Below are 20,513 nucleotides of genomic sequence, written 5' to 3'. Positions count from 1 at the left end.
ATGTGGTAAAAGTGCAGATTCTCATATTTTATTAAACCATGTTTTTATACACAGTTGCACCATATAGTAATTACAGCACTTTTTATACATAGCCCCCATTTCAATGTTTGAGACAATTTAACATAATGTCAAATAAAATAGTCATGTTTTGTATTTGGTTCCATATCCATTGCATAGCATGACTTCCTGATGTCTGGGACCTATCAACATCGCCGGAGTCTGGATATCTTGTTCTCAGGTTGTCCTACAAGTTATACTAAAACTCTTTGAATTTGAATGGATCTCTATGGGAATTGGGGGGTGGGTGTAGATTCGGCTGTAAATTATGCTGATACAGTATAGAACACATTTGTTGGCTAAATGGTTTTAAGTCATCAAGGGTCCGAGGTATCAAACCAGTCTCAAACAACCATGCTGCTACTAGGTATAAAGTACTTCAAGGGTTGTTTTTCCTTAACAATTCTTCCATTAGAATTAGAGTTAAACAGGAAAATTAGTAAGGAGAAATGTCTAAGGTCAGACATTAGCCTTCTTAATACAAATCCTGCATAATTTAATGCGACAGCCTACTTGAGTATTGTTGCTGACTGTGTGCATAGGCTATAGCCAAAGTCTAGCCATCTTCCAATAGCTACTTCCAGCAGGAAACACGTCATGTCACAAAACACGTATCATCTCAAACTGGCTCCACGAATGTGACACTGAGTTTAGTGTACTCCAGTGGCCTTCACAATCACCAGATCTGAATCCAATGGAGCACCGCTGCGATATAGTTGAACAGGAGATTCGCCAGATGAATGTGCAGTTGACAAATCTGCAGCAACTGCATGATGCTGTCAAGTCAACATGGACCAGAATCTCTAAAGAATGTTTCCAGCACCTTGTCAAATCCATTCCACAAAGGGAGACAAAGGGAGGTCCTACCCAGTACTAGAAATGTGTACCTAGGAAAAAATATGTATTTTCATTCTAGCCTGCTCTTGTTACGCTGATGTCGATGTATAACATTCTTGTGAAAAGAAGCTGAGGTGAAAAGAAGTCTAATTTAGAGTATAGAGAAATGATATCTGACATTATGTTGATTTTATTTTCATTTGGAATTGACAATTGACATCCTTGTTATGAAATGTAGGATTGTACTATATAATGACTGTGGAAAGTTAGAGTGAATGGACAACTGAATTGAATATTGTAGACTACATTTATTACCCTTTATTAACTACATTTCTACATGTTTCTTTAACTTTTCCCTGAAGTCTAACCCCTGTTTTTACAATGGTTCTAAAGAATTATCTTGTTGTTTAGATGGCAGACCTTTGCTGGGGGCTTGCTGCTCCTGGTTTCTGGAAAGCTTGGATTGGTTGAAATGACTAGTTTTACCAGGTAAAGTTTCAGATATATATATATACACACATATATATATATATATATATATATATATATATATATATATATATATATATATATATATATATATATATATAATATATGGCCATATACTGTGTGCTTTTGAATGTTACAAGATCTCATTAGGGGTCCAAGAAGCAAAGCTTTTAACCAATGGCAGACAGGCCATCCTGATTACAAGAGTTTTCCCGGTGCAATGAGAGCGAGAGGGCTGCCGACCCACTACTGGGTGAGGGGGAAGGGGTTAGATTCTTCAAATCTGATCGGCTAGTCTGTATCATTTCTCCCTAGAAAATGTTTCACATTTGTTTACACCGTGCCCTTTGCAAACTTCCCTTGGGAGGATATGACCCAGCAACAAAAGAACACGAGTCGGGACTTGAACTGATGGGGAGGAGCGAGAGAGAAGCAAGGCAGGGGGTGGAACTATTCTCATGGAACCACACTTGGGCAGTGTCCGAAATGGCTCACTATTCACTAATTACTAATCCCTAACTAATGAATGGCTATATAGTTTACTAAATAAACAGTGAATTCAGACAGCATACGTCGTCTTTTGCAGTTGAATAACATCATTCACCTAGGCTAAACGCTACTGCATATAGCCACAAAACCACTAACAAGTATCATGACGTCTAGCTCGGTTCAGCCACTCCCGTAATGGCGGGAGCAATAAACTTTCCCTTCTAAGAGCAAGGTATGTTCTCGGGAAAGTCCCTTCTTCCCATTTCTTCTTTGACGCATGGCCTTTGGCCATTCTCTTCAGCTAATCTGCTCTGATACTCGGACAGAGGCTGAATTCTGTACAGCACACTACCAGGCCTACAGTAGCTATATAAGGGTAGTTGTACTATTATAATGCTCAATGGAAACGTATTTGTCATCAACATGGCAAAAGCCAGAAAAACTATTCTTTATTTTGAGTTGCTCCTGTCTCACACAGCTTAATATGAGAATGAATAATAAAGTTTGAGAAAATGCTGGTCGCAATGCATTGTGGTTCGTATCCACCTTTGTAATGACCACTGTTGTTCAGTAGATTTTACAGTACATTGTGGGTAAAAATTTGAGTAAAATGTGATTTTTGAATTCGGACACTAGAACAAGATGGCTGACGGCCAATCTGGTTTACTAGTTAGTGAATAGTGAGCAATTTCAGACACAGCCTTGCATTTCCTTTGCTGTTACCCATCTTCCGTTCGTCATTCAATTAATTTGGACTGACCAGAAGACATTTTCGTTAGATGAATGTTTTTGGAGAACATGATATAATTGCTGTTTTAACTAGCTGGCGAGTTTTAGGGGCCGATCACACCAAACACATTTTAATTGCTTGAAAACATGAGGAGCACTACATGCTGTTTTATGAAGCCCACTCTGATGCCCACTGATGTCTGCTGTCGCTAGGCAACTGCACTCCACTGCTGTTCTAAGGGTATGAACGGTGTCGCAAATTTGATTTCACTTGAAAGTTTGGTGTGCTCCTCGTCTCTTAAAACAATCTAGTTTCTTAAAACAATTAATAGGCGGAGGACGCTTGCTGTTTTGGAGAGTGAGGCACTAAAACTTGTGTACAAAATGTTTACAATTTACCAAACCCTGCCACTATTTCCATGCGAATGGACAGCAGAGAAAAGAATGACAGAGACTCGGTGCACAAATAGGATCTACAGCTCGATGTGAACCTAAAATCCGCGAGGTACCCGGGGCTGATGCCCGCGGTTGCACCTGCTTTTCGTAAGTTGGAACTTAAAGCTGACATTATAGGCTTAGTAACTACCAGTTAGTTTACAACTAGCTAGCTACAGTTGCACTGTCGTTAGTAGGGCATAAGCTCATCGTAAAGTGATGTGCAGTCGCACAAAATTACGTCAATGTTGCTTAATCCAATCATTGAACTTCATGATAAGGTACAGACATGACCCTTATCTGTAGCAACCAATATTGCCTCCTGTGTACCAATGAGTTTGAAGGCATTAGGCTGAACATGAGCAGATAGGAGACTTCTGTACACTTCAGAATTAATTCTGTTGCTGCTATCAGAAATTACACCATCAATGAAGACAAGTGAACCAGTACCTGTGGCAGCCATACATACCCAAACCATACAGGTAACACCCCCACCAAAGGCAATCAAATGCCTAGAAAAGGGATGGGCAACTGGCGGCCCGGCTCTGCCCTCTATGCGGCCCATGACACCATTTCAAACTGATTCAAATTTAGTATAAAAAATAAAAAAAACACACTGACTGCTATATTTTAACATCCAGTAATACTAACTTTATCAATGCCGTCCAAAATGAGCTAAAGGATAATTGAGGATGAATTTGAAGGTATAAATGTCTTATGTTGAATGCTTCCTGTATATTAGTTTGAAGCCGAATTACATGATTTGTGTCACAAAACACTCCCTTTAACTCTCTCGCAGGATTATTTTTATTTTTTTTGTTATTCAGGGGTGATCTGAGACCTTCAAATATATTGAATTGACAGACAGTAAAAGGGGGGTTGTGTTTGAAAATCACGTCTACATTTTACTACATTTCGGGTGTTTCAGTGAGAATGTTTATTTCCATACTGCAGGACGACATAGACTAATTGAGAACTAACTGAAAACAAAACTACCGTGAATAGCGCTATTGTAATTCTATGTGTTATTTTCACTGTTTCTGCAATAAAGGTTAATATCCATATGTTCTACGACTGTTTTTACCGTTATAATTATTGGAATATAACCATTTTGGAGGTAATACAGTGCCTACCTTTCGGAGGCAGTTTATCACCTGCTTCAGTAGCGTAATCATTCAGTTCATGGCAAAACATAATAGTTACGTATAATGTTCATTTTTATTTTACAATGTATTATTACTGTACATAGGTATTTATTGCTTGTTTAATTGGATGCAATGTCATCCAAAAAAGGATGGGCTTCAAATATTATGGCTCAGTTGTAGTGTATACTGGCCTCAGCCAGCACCAAAGTTGGCCATCCCTTACCCAGGTTCAGTAATTTTTGTAGCACTGTTGTTAATGTAGTAGTCTCTGTCATTACTGATCTCATTACTGAATCACTGTTAAGTCTAATATTTACAGCTGTAGTGATTTATCCAAGCCTATGGTGTTTAAGTGTATTTACATTTCCCAGATCTGCAGCTCTTTCCTGGTTTCCTGGTTCCCTGCTGTTTGTAGGGAACATATATGCTGGATCAAGAGCTTTGTCATGTTTGGTGAGTGACACCTTTACTTTGTTTACTTGAGTGGTCTTCAAACGGGCCTGTATGACGAAAGTATCTGAACTTAGTCCAGTGAAAAAAGCAGGGTAATTATAATCTCTCGTTGCCAACTGTGGAAGAAAGTCCGAAGCTATCTGCGCATTCACATAAAAAGGGCGGGGTTTGTAACAAGTCATGGAGAGAGCCAGAGTTTAGCGTAGGTCTACATAGGGCTGCTCAATTATGGCAAAAATCATAATCACAATTATTTTGCATGGTATTGAGATTACAATTATTTAACACAATTACTAATTGACTTTAAGAACAACATGCATTCATTGAAGTAAAAAAACTTGAATTCATTGGATTTCCTTGAACTTTAAATATAATTGAACTGAAAAACAAATTAATCATAAAAAAAGAAATAAGTGAGATATAATGAATAAAAATAAAATTATATGAAATAATATATAAAAATAAATCACCTTGGGTGATCGGGCCTTGGGTGATGTTTTGCCCTGTGTGATCTTCATGGAAAAACTCAGTTTGGGACATTTCATCATCATTTTGAAATCTGCATTGATGAAATGAACTGTGAGCCTAATGTAAGGCCTGAATTCCTCCAGATGCGCTGTGCACACATTGCCGAAGCGGAAATGCAAGTTTCAGGCATTCTGTCACACCAGAAGCGTTCTATGCACGGAGCACCAATGTATTCTCGAATTCATTAAACTTTTGTTAATATCATTCTTACCTTTTTAAAGTCTGCTTGCATTTTCATACAGTTTTCATAAAGTAGGCTACTGTTTTCCTATTTGCTGTAATTTCATGTCCAAGGTCATGTATCATTAGATTATCGACACATTTAAGTTTTGGCTTTAGGTGTCCAGGCTGTCTGACAACTTCTGTTCACTCTGTGATAAAGGATAAAAATATACAGAAGTTATATATACGGCAATGTCTATACTGGCAAATAAGACTCCATATTTTTGTTAAAATACAAGGCATCCAAAATACTTCGATTGGCTGCATCATGCAATATCTGCTGCCATAGGCACACCCCAAACTGTTTCTGTTTTAAGGTGGCTTGGAGGTCTTAGTTTGCAACTCCTGGTGCTTTACCACCTTGAAAATGAACTTCCTAAATTCCATCTTTGGAATTTGTGACTGGTGATTAGTTTTTGTGAAGCCAATAGTACAATTTGGCTATGCATTTAAATAGCCACCAAAACTTTTACAAAACGCAACCTCTCTCTGGAGTTGATCTCCACTCGAGATGAACGACATATGCCACATCGTGTTTGGCTTTGGGGGAGTGCCCACTGTGAAGGAAAGGGGTGCGCTGGATTGGCAACACAAGACAAAATGAGAACAACATTACTAGATGGAATACGGCACCAAAATAATTTCTCTTGATTTTCTTCATTTCATAATTGTGCGAAGCCAAAATCGTAATTTAAAATAAAATGAATCCCCCCGCCCTAGGTTTACGTAGAGCTGCATTTTATTTTGCTGGGGGAGTGTGGTAGGTTTGTGTTTGTGAATTCATAAACTCATCTTGAGGGGGGATTAAGAATTGATAATTTAACTACAATGATTGATCATTTAGCCTACACGTTCTTGTGTTTTTGAGTGAGACTCACAAAAAATCCTATGTGCAAGAGTGAGATCAAAATAGGGATGAATAAACCATTACAAAATCTCAATGTCATATTAAATTATTTCTAATCTTTGGAAAAATTCTGCTATTGAAATTCTGTTTAAAAATCTTCAACAACAACACCCTCAGACAGGGCAGTCTAGTTGTGCTTTGCTTGGTGCTAAGGGTTGTGGAGGACAGACAGGGAGGCAAATCTCACTGTGCCTCAGGGTCTTACAATATCAATCAATGCAGTGGTTCCTAAACTCAGCCCTGGGGCCCCCCTGTGTATGCTGGATTTACTTCATTATGTGCTATTAATGATTCAATGATTTGTTTATCCTCTTAAATATGAGTCATAGTCCACAATGAGGTGGTCTGCTATTGTGGGATGATGACCGTTGCAGAGACGAAGAACCCCCTGTTGCAGAGCTCATTGTTCCACAATAGCAGACCACCTTGGAGTGGATTATCCTGCTTATTGACACAAAATATTGATTTAAAGACATTTTATTAGTTCAAATAAATTAAAATGATATGAAACAGATTTTCCATTGTGTTCTCCGAGATAATATTGTCCAATTTGAGATTTATTCCGCTCGGGGATATTGATCGGTTAGACGGTAGCAGTTATTTCTGGCTGTGGTTTTGGCTCACTGTCACCCTTCTAAGTAACTTCTTGTCCCATGCAGACATGCATTTCCTCAGTCGCCTCTTATGTCATCGCTAAGCACTTGGCGTTTTGGCAAATTTTGTAAATATAGCCTTGTATCACTTGGCATTTTCAGTTGAACATTGGGGAGATGCATCTAGGCGGAACGCAACCTGAGATATGTTTTTTTTTGTTGTTTTTGTTTTTTGGGGGGGGATAACACAATGTATTCTGCCCAGTGCATACAGTCAGGTTCATAAATATTGGCACAATTCTCATCTTTTTGGCTCTATACACCACCAGAATGGATTTGAAATGAAACGAACAAGATGTGCTTTAACTGCAGACTTTCAGCTTTAATTTGAGGGTATTTACATCCAAATCAGGTGAAGGGTGTAGGAATTACGACAGTTTCTATATGTGCCTCCCACTTTTTAAGGGACCAAAAGTAACGGGACAAACTAACAATCATAAATCAAACTTTCACTTTTTAATACTTGGTTGCAAATCCTTTGCAGTCAATTACAGCCTGAAGTCTGGAACGCATAGACATCACCAGACGCTGGATTTCATCCCTGGTGATGCTCTGCCAGGCCTCTACTGCAACTGTCTTCAGTTCCTGCTTGTTCTTGGGGAATTTTCCCTTCAGTTTTGTCTTCAGCAAGTGAAATGCATGCTCAATCGGATTCAGGTCAGGTGACTGACTTGGCCATTGCATAACATTCCACTTCTTTGCCTTAAAAAACTCTTTGGTTGCTTTCGCAGTATGCTTTGGGTCATTGTCCATCTGTACTGTGAAGCGCCGTCCAATGAGTTCTGAAGCATTTGGCTGAATATGCAGTTAATATTGCCCGAAACACTTCAGAATTCATCCTGCTGCTTTTGTCAGCAGTCACATCATCAATAAATACAAGGGAACCAGTTCCATTGGCAGCCATACATGCCCACGCCATGACACTACCACCACCATGCTTCACTGATGAGGTGGTATGTTTTGGATCATGAGCAGTTCCTTTCCTTCTCCATACTCTTCTCTTCCCATCATTCTGGTACAAGTTGATCTTTGGCTCATCTGTCCATAGGATGTTGTTCCAGAACTGTAAAGGCTTTTTTAGATGTTGTTTGGCAAACTCTAATCTGGTCTTCCTGTTTTTGAGGCTCACCAATGGTTTACATCTTGTGGTGAACCCTCTGTATTCACTCTGGTGAAGTCTTCTCTTGATTGTTGACTTTGACACACATACACCTACCTCCTGGAGAGTGTTCTTGATCTGGCCAACTGTTGTGAAGGGGTTTTTCTTCACCAGGGAAAGAATTCTTCTGTCATCCACCATACCTTCATGTTTTCCGTGGTCTTCCGGGTCTTTTGGTGTTGCTGAGCTCACCGGTGCGTTCTTTCTTTTTAAGAATGTTCCAAACAGTTGATTTGGCCACACCTAATGTTTTTGCTATTTCTCTGATGGGTTTGTTTTGATTTTTCAACCTAATCATGGCTTGCTTCACTGATAGTGACAGCTCTTTGGATCTCATATTGAGAGTTGACAGCAACAGATTCCAAATGCAAATAGCACACTTGAAATGAACTCTAGACCTTTTATCTGCTCCTTGTAAATTAGATAATGAGGGAATAACACACACCTGGCCATGGAACAGCTGAGCAGCCAATTGTCCCATTACTTTTGGTCCCTTAAAAAGTGGGAGGCACATATAGAAACTGTTGTAATTCCTACACCGTTCACCTGATTTGGATGTAAATACCCTCAAATTAAAGCTGAAAGTCTGCAGTTAAAGCATATCTTGTTCGTTTCATTTCAAATCCATTGTGGTGGTGTATAGAGCCAAAAAGAGGAGAATTGTGTTGATGTTCCAATATTTATGGACCTGACTGTATGTTAGCCAATTATTTATTTCCAAACTAGGGGGCACGCTGTATTGAAGGGGTGAGAGGGGCCACAGAGAGCCTCCATTATTTATTAATTTTTTTATGCAAAGTTCAGTTTCTCAACCGATTTATTCAGCCAATTTTCATTTAGGTGTGACACTAATTGCTTTGAAAAAAAACATTGCAAACAAAAACAAACTCATTCATTCCAGGTTTTTCAAGTCCCACTTTTCCCCCCACTATGATGCCCCTGGCTTTATCTCCCTCCTTTGGCCCCTTTCTTCTGTCATTAGTACGGTAGTTAGCTAGGGATGCCAACCATAAATAGCCAAAACTAGCTAATGTATCTGCATCATCGTATTATAAAAAAACACATTGGACAACCAAATACGCTGGTTGGTGTAATGGTTTTGATGCTGGATTGATAATGTTCTCATGCCGTGCTCACATTTAGCTGTTAAAATCTGAAAGTAAAATAGAGTAGTTTGCCTTAACTTCTGTGGCCTAGATTGGGGTAGAAGGGACAAGAGGATCTGTCCCTTCTGACCGAGTTTGAATAGGGGCCAAACATTGCGGGGAACAGATAAGGCTTTTTCAGATATATCACATATTACATGTCCCCCATGTAAATGACACCTATGTATGTAGCTAGCGAACTGAAAATGGTATAGCTAGCATAGCTTAAATCTCTTGATTTAAATAGCTTAGCTCTCTTGAATACAGAACTTTAAATATATGGAAAAAATTCATAGAGTTCACATTGGTAAAGCTGGACCGACCGCATTGGCTTTTTTCAACAGTGTCACCACCAAAGCCCTTTTTTGAGCCAGGAGATCACACCAGTTACTGTTACTTTCATCTAAAGCGGACTGTACTGCTTTTTGACCCTGTTGGCAAGGTGGCTAATTCACCTGAATTGGAAAAGCCCTCCTACGCTTTTTTCTGGATTGAGAAAAGGAAAAGCCTACTCGATTAGCATGGCTTGTGTAAACCTTATTAGGTATTGTACTTTAATACCTGGCTGCTATTTGGAGCTTAGATTGTGAATCAATTTTGTTAATTGTAAATCATTTTAATTAATTCATTCTGCCCTCTTTAGCCCATCCCTTTTTTCTTCACTCTCCATAATGCCTCAGAATTTGTGACCATCATAACCTTGAAGCTGACGCAAAGGGAGGTATGGCCCATTTGAAATAATGTTTATTAAATAAAGTGCGTAATCACTTACACTTTTTTAAAATACAAGGTATATCCGTAATTATTTCATTTCTATTTTGTTGTTGTTTTGTACAGCGCACATCTGGGATAAAGCTCTTCAGGTATTTATCTTCAAATAATGTTTTCTGGATTGTATAATTTGTATCATCGCTCATCCAATTGGATTGGTGGATTGTGTCATTTGTGTTTTGTCACTTGATATTGAATACTTCATTGAGAAAAAAATTCATGAAATGAAAAACTTAATATCAGGTGTAAATTGTATTTGAGAAAAGATTATGGAAAAATGGATCCTTTGAGGAATTGGTCTTGAACAAAGTGGAATAATGGCTACTTAGGGTAAAGAAGAAAAAGAGTATGAAAATATGGCAGAGAACATAAATAAACTAAATTAATATCTATATATATTTTTTATGCTTACAGAGGTTGATATGCAAACTTGAATAACCAACAATGCTTTCAAGGTATGTCCTTGGCTGAAAATAGGTTACTTTATGTGACAGCAACTACGGTCGGTCCAGCTTTACTGCCCCTGTCAACTCGATGCCAGTGTTACAAATAAAAAGAAAATTAATAAAAATATTTTTTGAAGGGCTATAAGGGTTGTAAGTGGCCATTATACAGATATTGCAATATGTCACAAAATGCATTAAATGTTTGTCACTCAAAACTTTGGGTACAATATTAACCTTAACTTAATGAATCTACACAAATCCCTCCTTATTTAATGTAAATTATTTAATACATTCACTCACAAAATGCTTGCACCATCCTTTCTCTCACAGGCGTACCTTGTAACAGCATAAAGGTTTTTTGAAATTTTATTTCTCAATTCAATCTGCACATGCAGGCAAAAACAGTGTAGGTTTATGATAATACAGTAGAATCCACTTAATTGCATAACAGATTTTCTCATAATTCAGGCAGCCTATTTGCATAGAATTGCTTAGTCCAGAAATATATACCATTCATTTCATTGTATAGGTTGCATATTTGCCTAAACCATTATCGTATATCTCACATATTGTCATGGAATTATGTCCATTTACATCGCATAATGATCTATATACCTTAAAAGTCATCAGATGCCTCATAAATAGACCGACAATTACCCTATAAAGACCCTATAAAATTATCCAGCTGGTTTCTTTTGAAAATCATGTCTATCTCATTCTTTTATGCAATTAAGCAGATTCTACTGAAGTTAATTTAGCGTGTAAACTTGAAAGCTGTCAAAACAAAACTATTTTAGTTTTTTAGTAAACTATTTGAAACTATCAAAAACTATTTTTCAGTGCCCTAGTAAAATGAACATTAAAAGTACTGACCACTAACTGTCAGGCAAATTATAGCTACAACTAAGAGGAAAAAACTTGCCTGCTGTCAACCACAGGTGTTGTTAGGCCTGGGCATTCAGGGCTAAAGCACCAAATGTTTTCTAGTTCCGAATACTTTATCCAGCCTTATCAAAATGTATTTGTTTACCACTCAAAGTATGATATTGCAGCGCATTGCTCATGCAGATCAGACTTGCTGGCCTCTATTAATGTTGTTTACAAGTTTCCAGTGGGGAATGCAGGTTATGTTGAATGTATATTTGTGAGTTTATCCTCTAATCACAGGGAAAATCACTTTGCTCTTTTCTCCAGTGTTAGTCTGTTGCTGGTGTCTGCTGTCACCCTCCCTCTCTGTGACCCACAGGTGAGCTATATACTGTACTGACAGTGGCATGCAATTGAGAGAAGTCCCATTATTCAACAATAAATGATACAGCCTTGAACATGAATGCAAGTAACCCCCTCCCCTTAAAAAGCTTTGCCTAGATTCTATAAAACTAAAATGTGCAAAATATGATCTTATAATTTTGATATGCCATAGAAACAATGGTTTAAGTAGTGAAAAATTAGTTTTTAGTTGGCCATGCCTTGTAAAATAGTATTATAGAATACTTCCTCTTTCTCCATGTCATAATAACCATTTTGTATGCGTAAAATATGCACTGTTCTTAATTGGGAATCAACAGGATGAAATGTGTTTCATTTAATTACGTATGACCTTGCTCTTTCAAGTGTCCAGTACTATAAGACCATAATTCTTGCAGTTTGATGTATGTGTAGAATTGGATTACATCTGGTGATAGGATGGGTATCCTGAAAAGCTTAATTTCAGTTTTTCAGGCTTGTGTGTGGTCTGGGCATTCTATGCTTCTGAAAAATGGAAAAGCTTTTGCATTACGAGTCCAATTCTACAAGCCTCTTGTAGGCAGAATATGCTGGTAAGGCATTGAGAACATTCGCTTAGGCCTTAGATTTCAATCCTAAATCATTGTTAGTTCACTGAATAGTTTTAAAGCCACAATCTTTTGGGTTCATCATTTATGTTGGGATGTGTCTTTTGCCTACCTTTATTATTTTTCTACTTCCATTTGCCACCACCATGTGGCTTCTACAATCTACCACAATCATACAATGGTGCTTTTCTTCTTCCAGTTTAATCCAGGTGGCTACATGTGGGCTGTGGTTCATTTCTCCTGTGTAGGTGAGATATGTGTAGCATATTTTTATGATAAAGGACACATTTATGAATAAAAGACAACATGATATAACATTAGGAGCTTGTAGGGTTTTTAACTTAATTTATCACTTCATTTCAGGAGGATACAGAGTTCTTCAGAAATCCAGCCATTTAAGGTATTTTAAACAGTGCTTTGGTTTTTTTCATTTCAAGATGACAACATAGTATGAGTGGAGGGGCAAGTTTTGATGAAATAGAGAGTGTGTATCATGCCTGCATTATAGTGGAAAGTTGATGTCCTTGGTTATTTATCTTTATGCATGTTTCAGCAGCCAGTTTTTCTAATTATTACTGGTAGTCTATGCCCAAGGTTGATTGGCTGGAAAAACTGCCCGTTCTAGTTTAAAGTATGAATGAATGCTTTTGAGTGGGGAAAAAAGAGAATGCAAGTTGAAGGCATATCCATTGGGTCAGGGCTAAATCCTTCTTTCTTTCAAATTGTTATGATTATAATATAATTTGTAATGCAAAAGTTTGTATTAAATAAGAAAAGAAGCATTTTCATTAGTTGTCTCAGACTTTTGGACCCCACTGTATATGTGTCAGTATTCATATCATTATATATTTTACCTGTTGAGTCTTTTGTCTGACCCTGCAGTGGCTCATCCAGATAAAACTGAATATACCAGCTAATGGGTGTTCACCGTCATAGGAGAAACCAAAACAAACAGGAGGTCTCAGTGAGGTGAAGAAATCCAATATCAAACTTTTCAATATGGCACTTAAATTAAAAACATTCTTCCAATGAGGTTTCAAGTTTGTCATTCATCTCATTCAAGGGAAGTATCTAGCCTTTTTAATGTTTTTGGCGATCCAACAAAAACCCCTTAATATCCTCCACATTCATAAGGAGCATTACAGTTCAAGCAAACTTTAATGCATTTATAGTATCCTCGGCAGTATATGAGCATACATGCATAGATACTGTAGGAAGAGATGACTATGAGGGTCTCCATTAATTTGCCTAATCCAACCCGAGGCCTGTCAGAGAAGGCATTTTGGGGAAAGATGAAGTGCTCGTCCACAATTGTGTTTTTAAAAATCTTTCATTTAACCTGGTGGCACATTGAGATAAAAAAAAGAAAAAAAGTCAGGCCTACAGTGGGCTCCAGAATTATAAATTTTTTCCGGTGCAATTTTCCATCACTATGATAACAGGATATATCATTTGATTCTGCCGCGGTGGTGCACGGCTAAAGCATGATGCATGCATCAGTTTGATGCAGTTGTACATCGAGGACCGGGGTTTGCTTCCCGGCTCTGCCAAAGCCAAGTTTGCACGTGGAGCAGCATAATTGGCTCACCACTCTGAGGATGGGGGGAGGGATTTGGCAGGGGTTGTATGATTGCACTTGAACATAAAAAACATTTTAGCTAATGACGCCATGTTTCCAACGGTGTAGTTTGTTAGGCTTGCATAAAACAACACAGCATTTTTTTTGCCTGTGCAATGAAACTGTAGCATTTTCAATGTGCACACTGAGACTTTTGCGCTTTGGCAAATACAGTTCTTGAGATTTCATGCCAAAAAAGGTTGACGTTGTACAACAAACAATGTATTCTGCGATGCCTAAATCTAAATAGAGGACTTCCTTTGGAGGACTTCCAAGGAATCTCTGATGAGAGTGAGTATTTCTCCACAATAGAGGGCATTTTCTGTGATGTGACCCCATTTTATATTGGTGAGCATCTAAATACATTCTCAAAATATTGTATTATTATTCAGTATGCCTATAAATAAGGTTCCAGCCTGTGAAAATGTGGAATGTGTTTGGATGTTTGGTATTCGACAGAAACTTCAATCAATGGCCCTCAATGAATATATTAGTACACAAGATGGTATTATTGTGATTATTGTACTTATTTTTTATGGTCTTCTCGACCTGTTGCTGTCTGATGAGAGCTGCAGGGAGAGGGAGGTTGAGACAGAAAGGTAGGGGGAGGGTGACAGGTGGCAAAAATACTTTTTTTCCGGATATGCAGTTTTTGCAGTATTTATACCCAGAATATCATTTAGCTTCCATGTGTCTCCAAATGTCCTTTTTGGAAAACCACCTAGACATAGCTTAGAAAAATTCTGCGGCTGTGTCTCCATTGTATTTCTAACCGCACCAGCCACAGCTACAATAATCTGAGACTCAGGGGGTTAAATAGTGCCCCTATTTCAACTCACAGCAAAACATCAATGACTCACCACCATATTTGACAGTAGGTATGAGTTGCTTTCCCTTGTAGACATTGTATTTTGCCACCAAATATGTGCATGGTGTGTATAGCCAAAACATTACATTTTGGTCTCATCTGACCACTCTCTTCCAGTCATAATTCCAATGCGGTTTAGCAAACTGAAGATACTTGGTTTTGTTTATTGTGGTCAGTAAAGGCTGTCTTCGTGCCACCCTTCCAAACAGTTTGCTGGTATGGAGGTGCCATTTTATGTTATTGTTTTAGACAAATTTGCATCCATTCCATATGTTTTACACCTTTTTATAATTGCCCTTACAGTGCTAAGGAAGTGGTATGTATTTTTTTTGTACTCGATACCTGACTTGTGACGGTCAATTGCTATCTATCAGTTCTTTGGCTTTTCCTGTGATGGTTGACAAAAAGATTTTGCATACTTTTGACCTCATTTTTATATTCTATAGTGAAACAGAAAGTGATGGAATGACACAATATAGTTTCTTTAGACTGACATTAACTAAATTAAAGTAAAATTTAATTGGCAATTTCACTTTGTTTGATTTTCTTTACAATAATCATTAGGGGTGGCAATAATTTTTTATTACGACATACAAAACATTGAAACATGAGAATGTAAATTCTGTATGTTTCAACATAATCCATTTATTTATTATATGCAGCTGTGTTTCCTCCATTTGTATTGAAGGGTGCCAATACTTCTGGAGCCCACTGTACCTATGACAGTGGGATACAAAAATAAGATTTTTGGCTAGATAACTAGATTTATATTTCATACATAGATTGCATTTCACAAGAATACTACTTCTAAAAACAGGAACGGCTTAATAAGTTTATAGAATGTATGATGCAGAAGCAAACTATTTCATAATCGTCTGCATTTTAATTCCTCTGATGTGATTATGTGAGCAACTTGAAAATCTTTATGGGTCAGGTTCCATGACTATAACCCTTCTGCAGAAAACAGTCTTGGGAAGCATCAAACAATGCAACAAACCTATTTGAGATTACTGATCTTAAAATGATCTTCTATTGATTACTTATTACTAGTCTGTACTATGATTATGAAAAGAATCAAAGTAATGAGGAAAGTCCTGCATTATTTATTTAGAATAATATCTATTGTGACTTGTCAGTTGCCACATGGATACACATACTCTCAAAAAATCCTGCTTTTTTCCTTGTTGCAGTGACCTTGAACAGCAGTACATCAACTACTTATTCAGGTAAGCTGGACCTTTCCATTAGTTCCAGGTATCATCAGATGAAAGTCACTAAAAAACGCAATCCATTATTACTACTAAAAGAGCATTTAAGTACTTTAAAAATCTTTAGACTTCCACAACAGTAAGAGTCATGGTTTACCTTTGTACAGCATATCCCAGAAAATTGAATCTTTATTTCCAAATTGAAATCCTTGTTTCTAAAAAGAAATCTTTATTTCCAAATTGATATCCTTGTTTCTATAAAGAAATCTTTATTTCCAAATTGATATCCTTGTTTCTATAAAGGAATCTCTAAAAAATCCTTGATCCTTGTTTCTAAAAAAATACATCCCTATTTTGAAATTGAAAAAAGCAATTCTAAAAAGACATCCTTACTTCTAAATTGAAATCCATGTTTCTTTAAAATAAATACGCTTTTCTGAAAAGCAATCCGTATTCCGATATTGAAATCATCTTTCATGGCCCAGAGGTGCAGTCCACATTTCTAAAAGGTCTGACTCTATTTCAAAAAGCAGAGTGCGAAATGCTACTGTTAGCCCACACATGTAAAGCATACTGGGGGAACAAGACATCTGTTTGTGTCTCTTCAGTCAGAGAGCCAGCCAGAGAACTCCTTCTAAGCTCTTTGCTGCAGTGTGTTGTCTGAAAGTGCTGTTTGTAGCAAAGTTCAGCTGATGAACTTTTTTGTGCTTGGTAAGTTAACGTTAGCTATTTTAATGCGTGTGTGTGGCAGTTTGTTACATTATCTGTCATGGCCTGAAGACCAAAGCCGAGCGAAGCAGGCTACAGCAAAGATTTTTCCCTGCTAACCAGCTAGCTACTGCAGAGTTTTTCAGTTCTGTGCTAGCCAGCTGTAGTTGCATGCGTGCTGCTTTAAAAATGTGATCTAAGTGACCGTGGAATGATTGTTGGTGGCTGACAGGGTGGTTTGAGTATCTCAGAAACTGCTGATCTCCAGGGATTTTCACGCACACTGGTCTCTAAAGTTTGCAAAGAATGGTGCAAAAAAAGACAGAACACCTTGTTAATTAGAGACGTCAGAGGAGAATGGCCAGGCTGGTCAAAGCTGACAGGAAGGTGACAGTAACACAAAAAAAACACATTACAACAGTGGTATGCAGAAGAGCATCTCTGAACTTTTATGAGTCTTTGTGCTCATTTTTGGATTTTTGTTCTCCTCAGTGTTCTGCTTTTGGCCTTCGCAGCTCATCCTACAGGTACAGTCAGTGATCTGACAAATATTACTCCCTCGTTTTTGATAATATTCCTAATCTGAAGTCTGAACTGTGTTTCCACTTGAAAATGTGGTTTCATCAAAACTGTCGGCTGTGACTGAATTAATGAATGTGTTGTTGGAGACCAAATCTTAGTTAACAACAATTATATCTGTTTTGAACAAAGAGCATATGTGAAGGGGATGCAGCATTGTTTTGCTTTATGACTGAACCTGACCTCATTCTACCTCTCTGGTCGCCTAGGTGACCTGTTCGGTGCCTTAGATTTCCCTTTCCTTCTATCTTACAAGTTCCACAGTGGCTGCTGTGCAAGGTGAGATTTATGTTCCATTGCAGTATAGCAAGGTTACATACAGTAAATGGCCTTGTAGTGATGCTTTGTCTGCCTCTTAAAATTAACATCAGTGTCACAGAGAACTGTGGGTTTTCTGTTGAAGGCACTAACATAGCATATTTTTATTTTATGGCTCAAGGATCATGTTGTTTGTATCCTATAATCTGACCAACCCTGTTCCAAAATGCAGAGCCTTTATGTGGTCCTCACTGCCCACAGATTTTTGTTCTACCTGAGCATCTGGTTCATGAAAATGCCCCTCGCTTTTTTTTTCAGTCTCTTTGCTTTGGATACATTCTTTGCAGTTAGCTGGAGGATCTGTGAGTCTCTGTGTTCCAACACAGGCATGTTCTCATCTTGGTGATGATGATTAAATTTTCGCACAGTGCACTGCTGGGCTTCTTCCTGCTGCTTGCCACGGTCAAACTTAAGAGCAGCCTGCCTTCGGAACATTGTGAACCCTGGGTTTTTCTGGCCAAGGTAGGCTTCATATTGGTTTATTTTTTATGTATATTTAATCTACAGGTGATCTTACTGCTGTCAGTTTATAGAAAACAAAACTAAGGTTGCTGTTCAAATAATACAGTTCCCTTCAAAAGTATTGGAACAGCAAGGTCAATTCCTTTATTTTTTATAATTGCGTTTCAGGTGAAAGGATGTACATGAGATGACAGCTTTCATTTCCTGGTATTTTTATCTAGAGTTGTTAAACAACTTAGAACATATCACCTTTTGTATCAATATTGCCACACGCAGAGATTTTACTGCACTGCTTAAGATGTCTTTTTCGCAAAATGCACTTTGTGGGCAGTCCCATTCACTAATTGCGTAATGAGCTGTAGCCTTCGTAAATAACAATAATAATTTCAGGCAGACTGCATCCGCACCAACATACCCTCGTCAGACCGCATTTTGCACTGTAAGATTCATGTGTGTAAATCTGGCCCATAGTGATAGAAAACAACAAAAATGTGTCACTGTCCATATACTTACGGACTGCACTGTATAATCCTTTTTCTAGCATTTAGAGCCTTCAATAAGCCAGAATAATATTGCCAGACCTGGGGCTTGTTTCATGAAAGTTGCGAGGTGCGAGCTGACATTTGCCAGGTGTGATAGATTTTCCTGCTCTTTTTGGAGCGTTTCACATAGAAATAGCAATTGTAAGACTCAAACGCATGCCGAAAGCACCTCCGTATAGACAATGAGTAAATCGGCTATCTTTCTCATCCACCTGCTTCCTTTTGATTTTCTCTTTTGGTAGTCAGAAACAGGCAAATTCAGGTCACTCAGGGAAACTGTTTCATAGGTTTTCAGGCACGTGACATTCCTCACAAGTGCCTGTCACATGGCTGCATTTGCTGGCTAGCTGTCATTCATATTCTTTGCATTTGCACACCTAATTGGGATAGCCAGCTACAGTTTGCAAATTAGGTTTTAAATGCTACCTGATTAACAGTTTATTTATAGGAAGACTGCTGCCATTGGTCAAGGTGCTTTTATTAATTGCATTGTTTCAGGATGTACTGTACACAGTATTGGCATTGTTAATTAATGTATGGATCGTTCTTCAACCATGTGACAGTTTTCTTGATGACAAGATTATCCATCATGTTGGAAGACAAGCAGCCGTAGCAACCTGTTCATTTTAATGGTCAAACACAGGTCAAACAAAGCCTGGATGAGATGGCATCAGTTAATCAATGTCATCAAAGGGGGTTATCATTAAAGGGTAAAACCAGAAGAGTATAATAAAAAGATCTAATTTATTAACCTTCCAGAAGGATAATGCTCCATGTCACAAAGAATCAAACTAGTTCCATGTGTGACTGATGTGTCTATCTTTGTAGTCACTGTCTGAAGTATAAACTGTTTATGGTGTTGGTTTTGTAGTCACTGTAGCCTACAGTAGGCCTGTTACTGATTAGTGTTGTTGCATTGCCCACAGTGACTTCTATTCACTCCAATGGCCTGCACAGTCCCCAGATCTCAATCCAATAGAGTACTTTTGGGATGAGGTGGAACAGGAAATTTACAACATGAATGTGTGTTTGAATAAAAGGAACTGTTTGATACTATCAATTCAGCAAAATCCCAAAGGATGTTTCTAGCACATTGTTGAATCCATGCTGCAAATAATCCAGACTGTTCTGGAGGCAAAAGTTGAAGCAACCCAGGGCTAGATACTAGGTAGTAATCAGGTTGATAAAAATTTCTGTCAGGTGTGATGAGTTGTTTGCTTAAAAAACTTGCATTTTTATGTCAGTGATAATAAAGAGCTTGCTAGGTTGATAAGACACCAGTTTCATAATGATATGGCACTCCCATTGAACATTTAATGCAATTGCAGATCTCTTTTTACACCAGTGTTGCCGCTTTGAGTCCTTTGACCTGTGATGGTGTTGCTTTGTGTTAATTTTGTCTAGGTCCTGGCTGCTTGCTTGTCACCATTTGTGTTTGACATTGTTGTGAACATACCAACACTTTTTTGGTGAGTACAAACACATTAACGACCAATTTACTAAGACTGTTAATCATTACGAAGCATTTTTTGCAGTAGGTAACACCCTTAAAACATGGAAATATGGAATGCTTACATGTGCAGATTACAATACACTGAGAAATGGGTATGGAGCTACCACAAGAAAAATAAAAATAAAATTTACAGAAAAGGAAGTATAAGTAGCCTCATGGGTGTAGCTGCTTCAGGCCGTATTACAGCAACGGAATGCAATGGCACTGCAGAAGGAAAACGGGTGGGAAAGAAATAGCTATGCCAGAACTTCTAATGGGTAAATTAATTATATACCCTAATGAACGCATATGCAGAACAGTTGTTTAAATTCAGAACTGCAATTTTATACAAACTGCTATTTGACTTCAGTAGAAGTATTGTGTCCTTCCTAAGATAATTTCATGTGATATCTGAAAA

The 20,513-nt window shown here is 37.9% G+C and overlaps 1 protein-coding gene across 5 annotated transcripts in view; it reads left to right on the top strand.

The window, feature by feature from the left end:
- The window catches only part of LOC133125897 (transmembrane protein 241), a 32,650-nt gene that overhangs the window by 8,374 nt on the left and 3,763 nt on the right, over positions 1 to 20,513 (top strand). For 3 of the 5 annotated variants that reach the window (XM_061237615.1, XM_061237617.1, XM_061237618.1), the window contains 12 exons: positions 1,306 to 1,383; positions 4,553 to 4,634; positions 9,892 to 9,969; positions 10,086 to 10,111; positions 11,660 to 11,711; positions 12,500 to 12,548; positions 12,664 to 12,700; positions 15,977 to 16,012; positions 17,195 to 17,229; positions 17,491 to 17,560; positions 17,926 to 18,061; positions 20,008 to 20,072. In XM_061237615.1, the coding sequence (XP_061093599.1) occupies positions 1,306 to 1,383; positions 4,553 to 4,634; positions 9,892 to 9,969; positions 10,086 to 10,111; positions 11,660 to 11,711; positions 12,500 to 12,548; positions 12,664 to 12,700; positions 15,977 to 16,012; positions 17,195 to 17,229; positions 17,491 to 17,560; positions 17,926 to 18,061; positions 20,008 to 20,072 (744 nt within the window). Of the gene's footprint in view, positions 1 to 1,305; positions 1,384 to 4,552; positions 4,635 to 9,891; positions 9,970 to 10,085; positions 10,112 to 11,659; positions 11,712 to 12,499; positions 12,549 to 12,663; positions 12,701 to 15,976; positions 16,013 to 17,194; positions 17,230 to 17,490; positions 17,561 to 17,857; positions 18,062 to 20,007; positions 20,073 to 20,513 lie in introns of those variants that run through there. The other 2 variants (XR_009708483.1, XM_061237616.1) reach the window with 2 other exon arrangements.

The sequence above is a fragment of the Conger conger genome, chromosome 4 (assembly GCF_963514075.1).
Source record: "Conger conger chromosome 4, fConCon1.1, whole genome shotgun sequence".
NCBI classification, from domain to species: Eukaryota; Metazoa; Chordata; class Actinopteri; order Anguilliformes; family Congridae; genus Conger; species Conger conger.
This window is presented reverse-complemented; position numbering and strand designations above follow the sequence as displayed.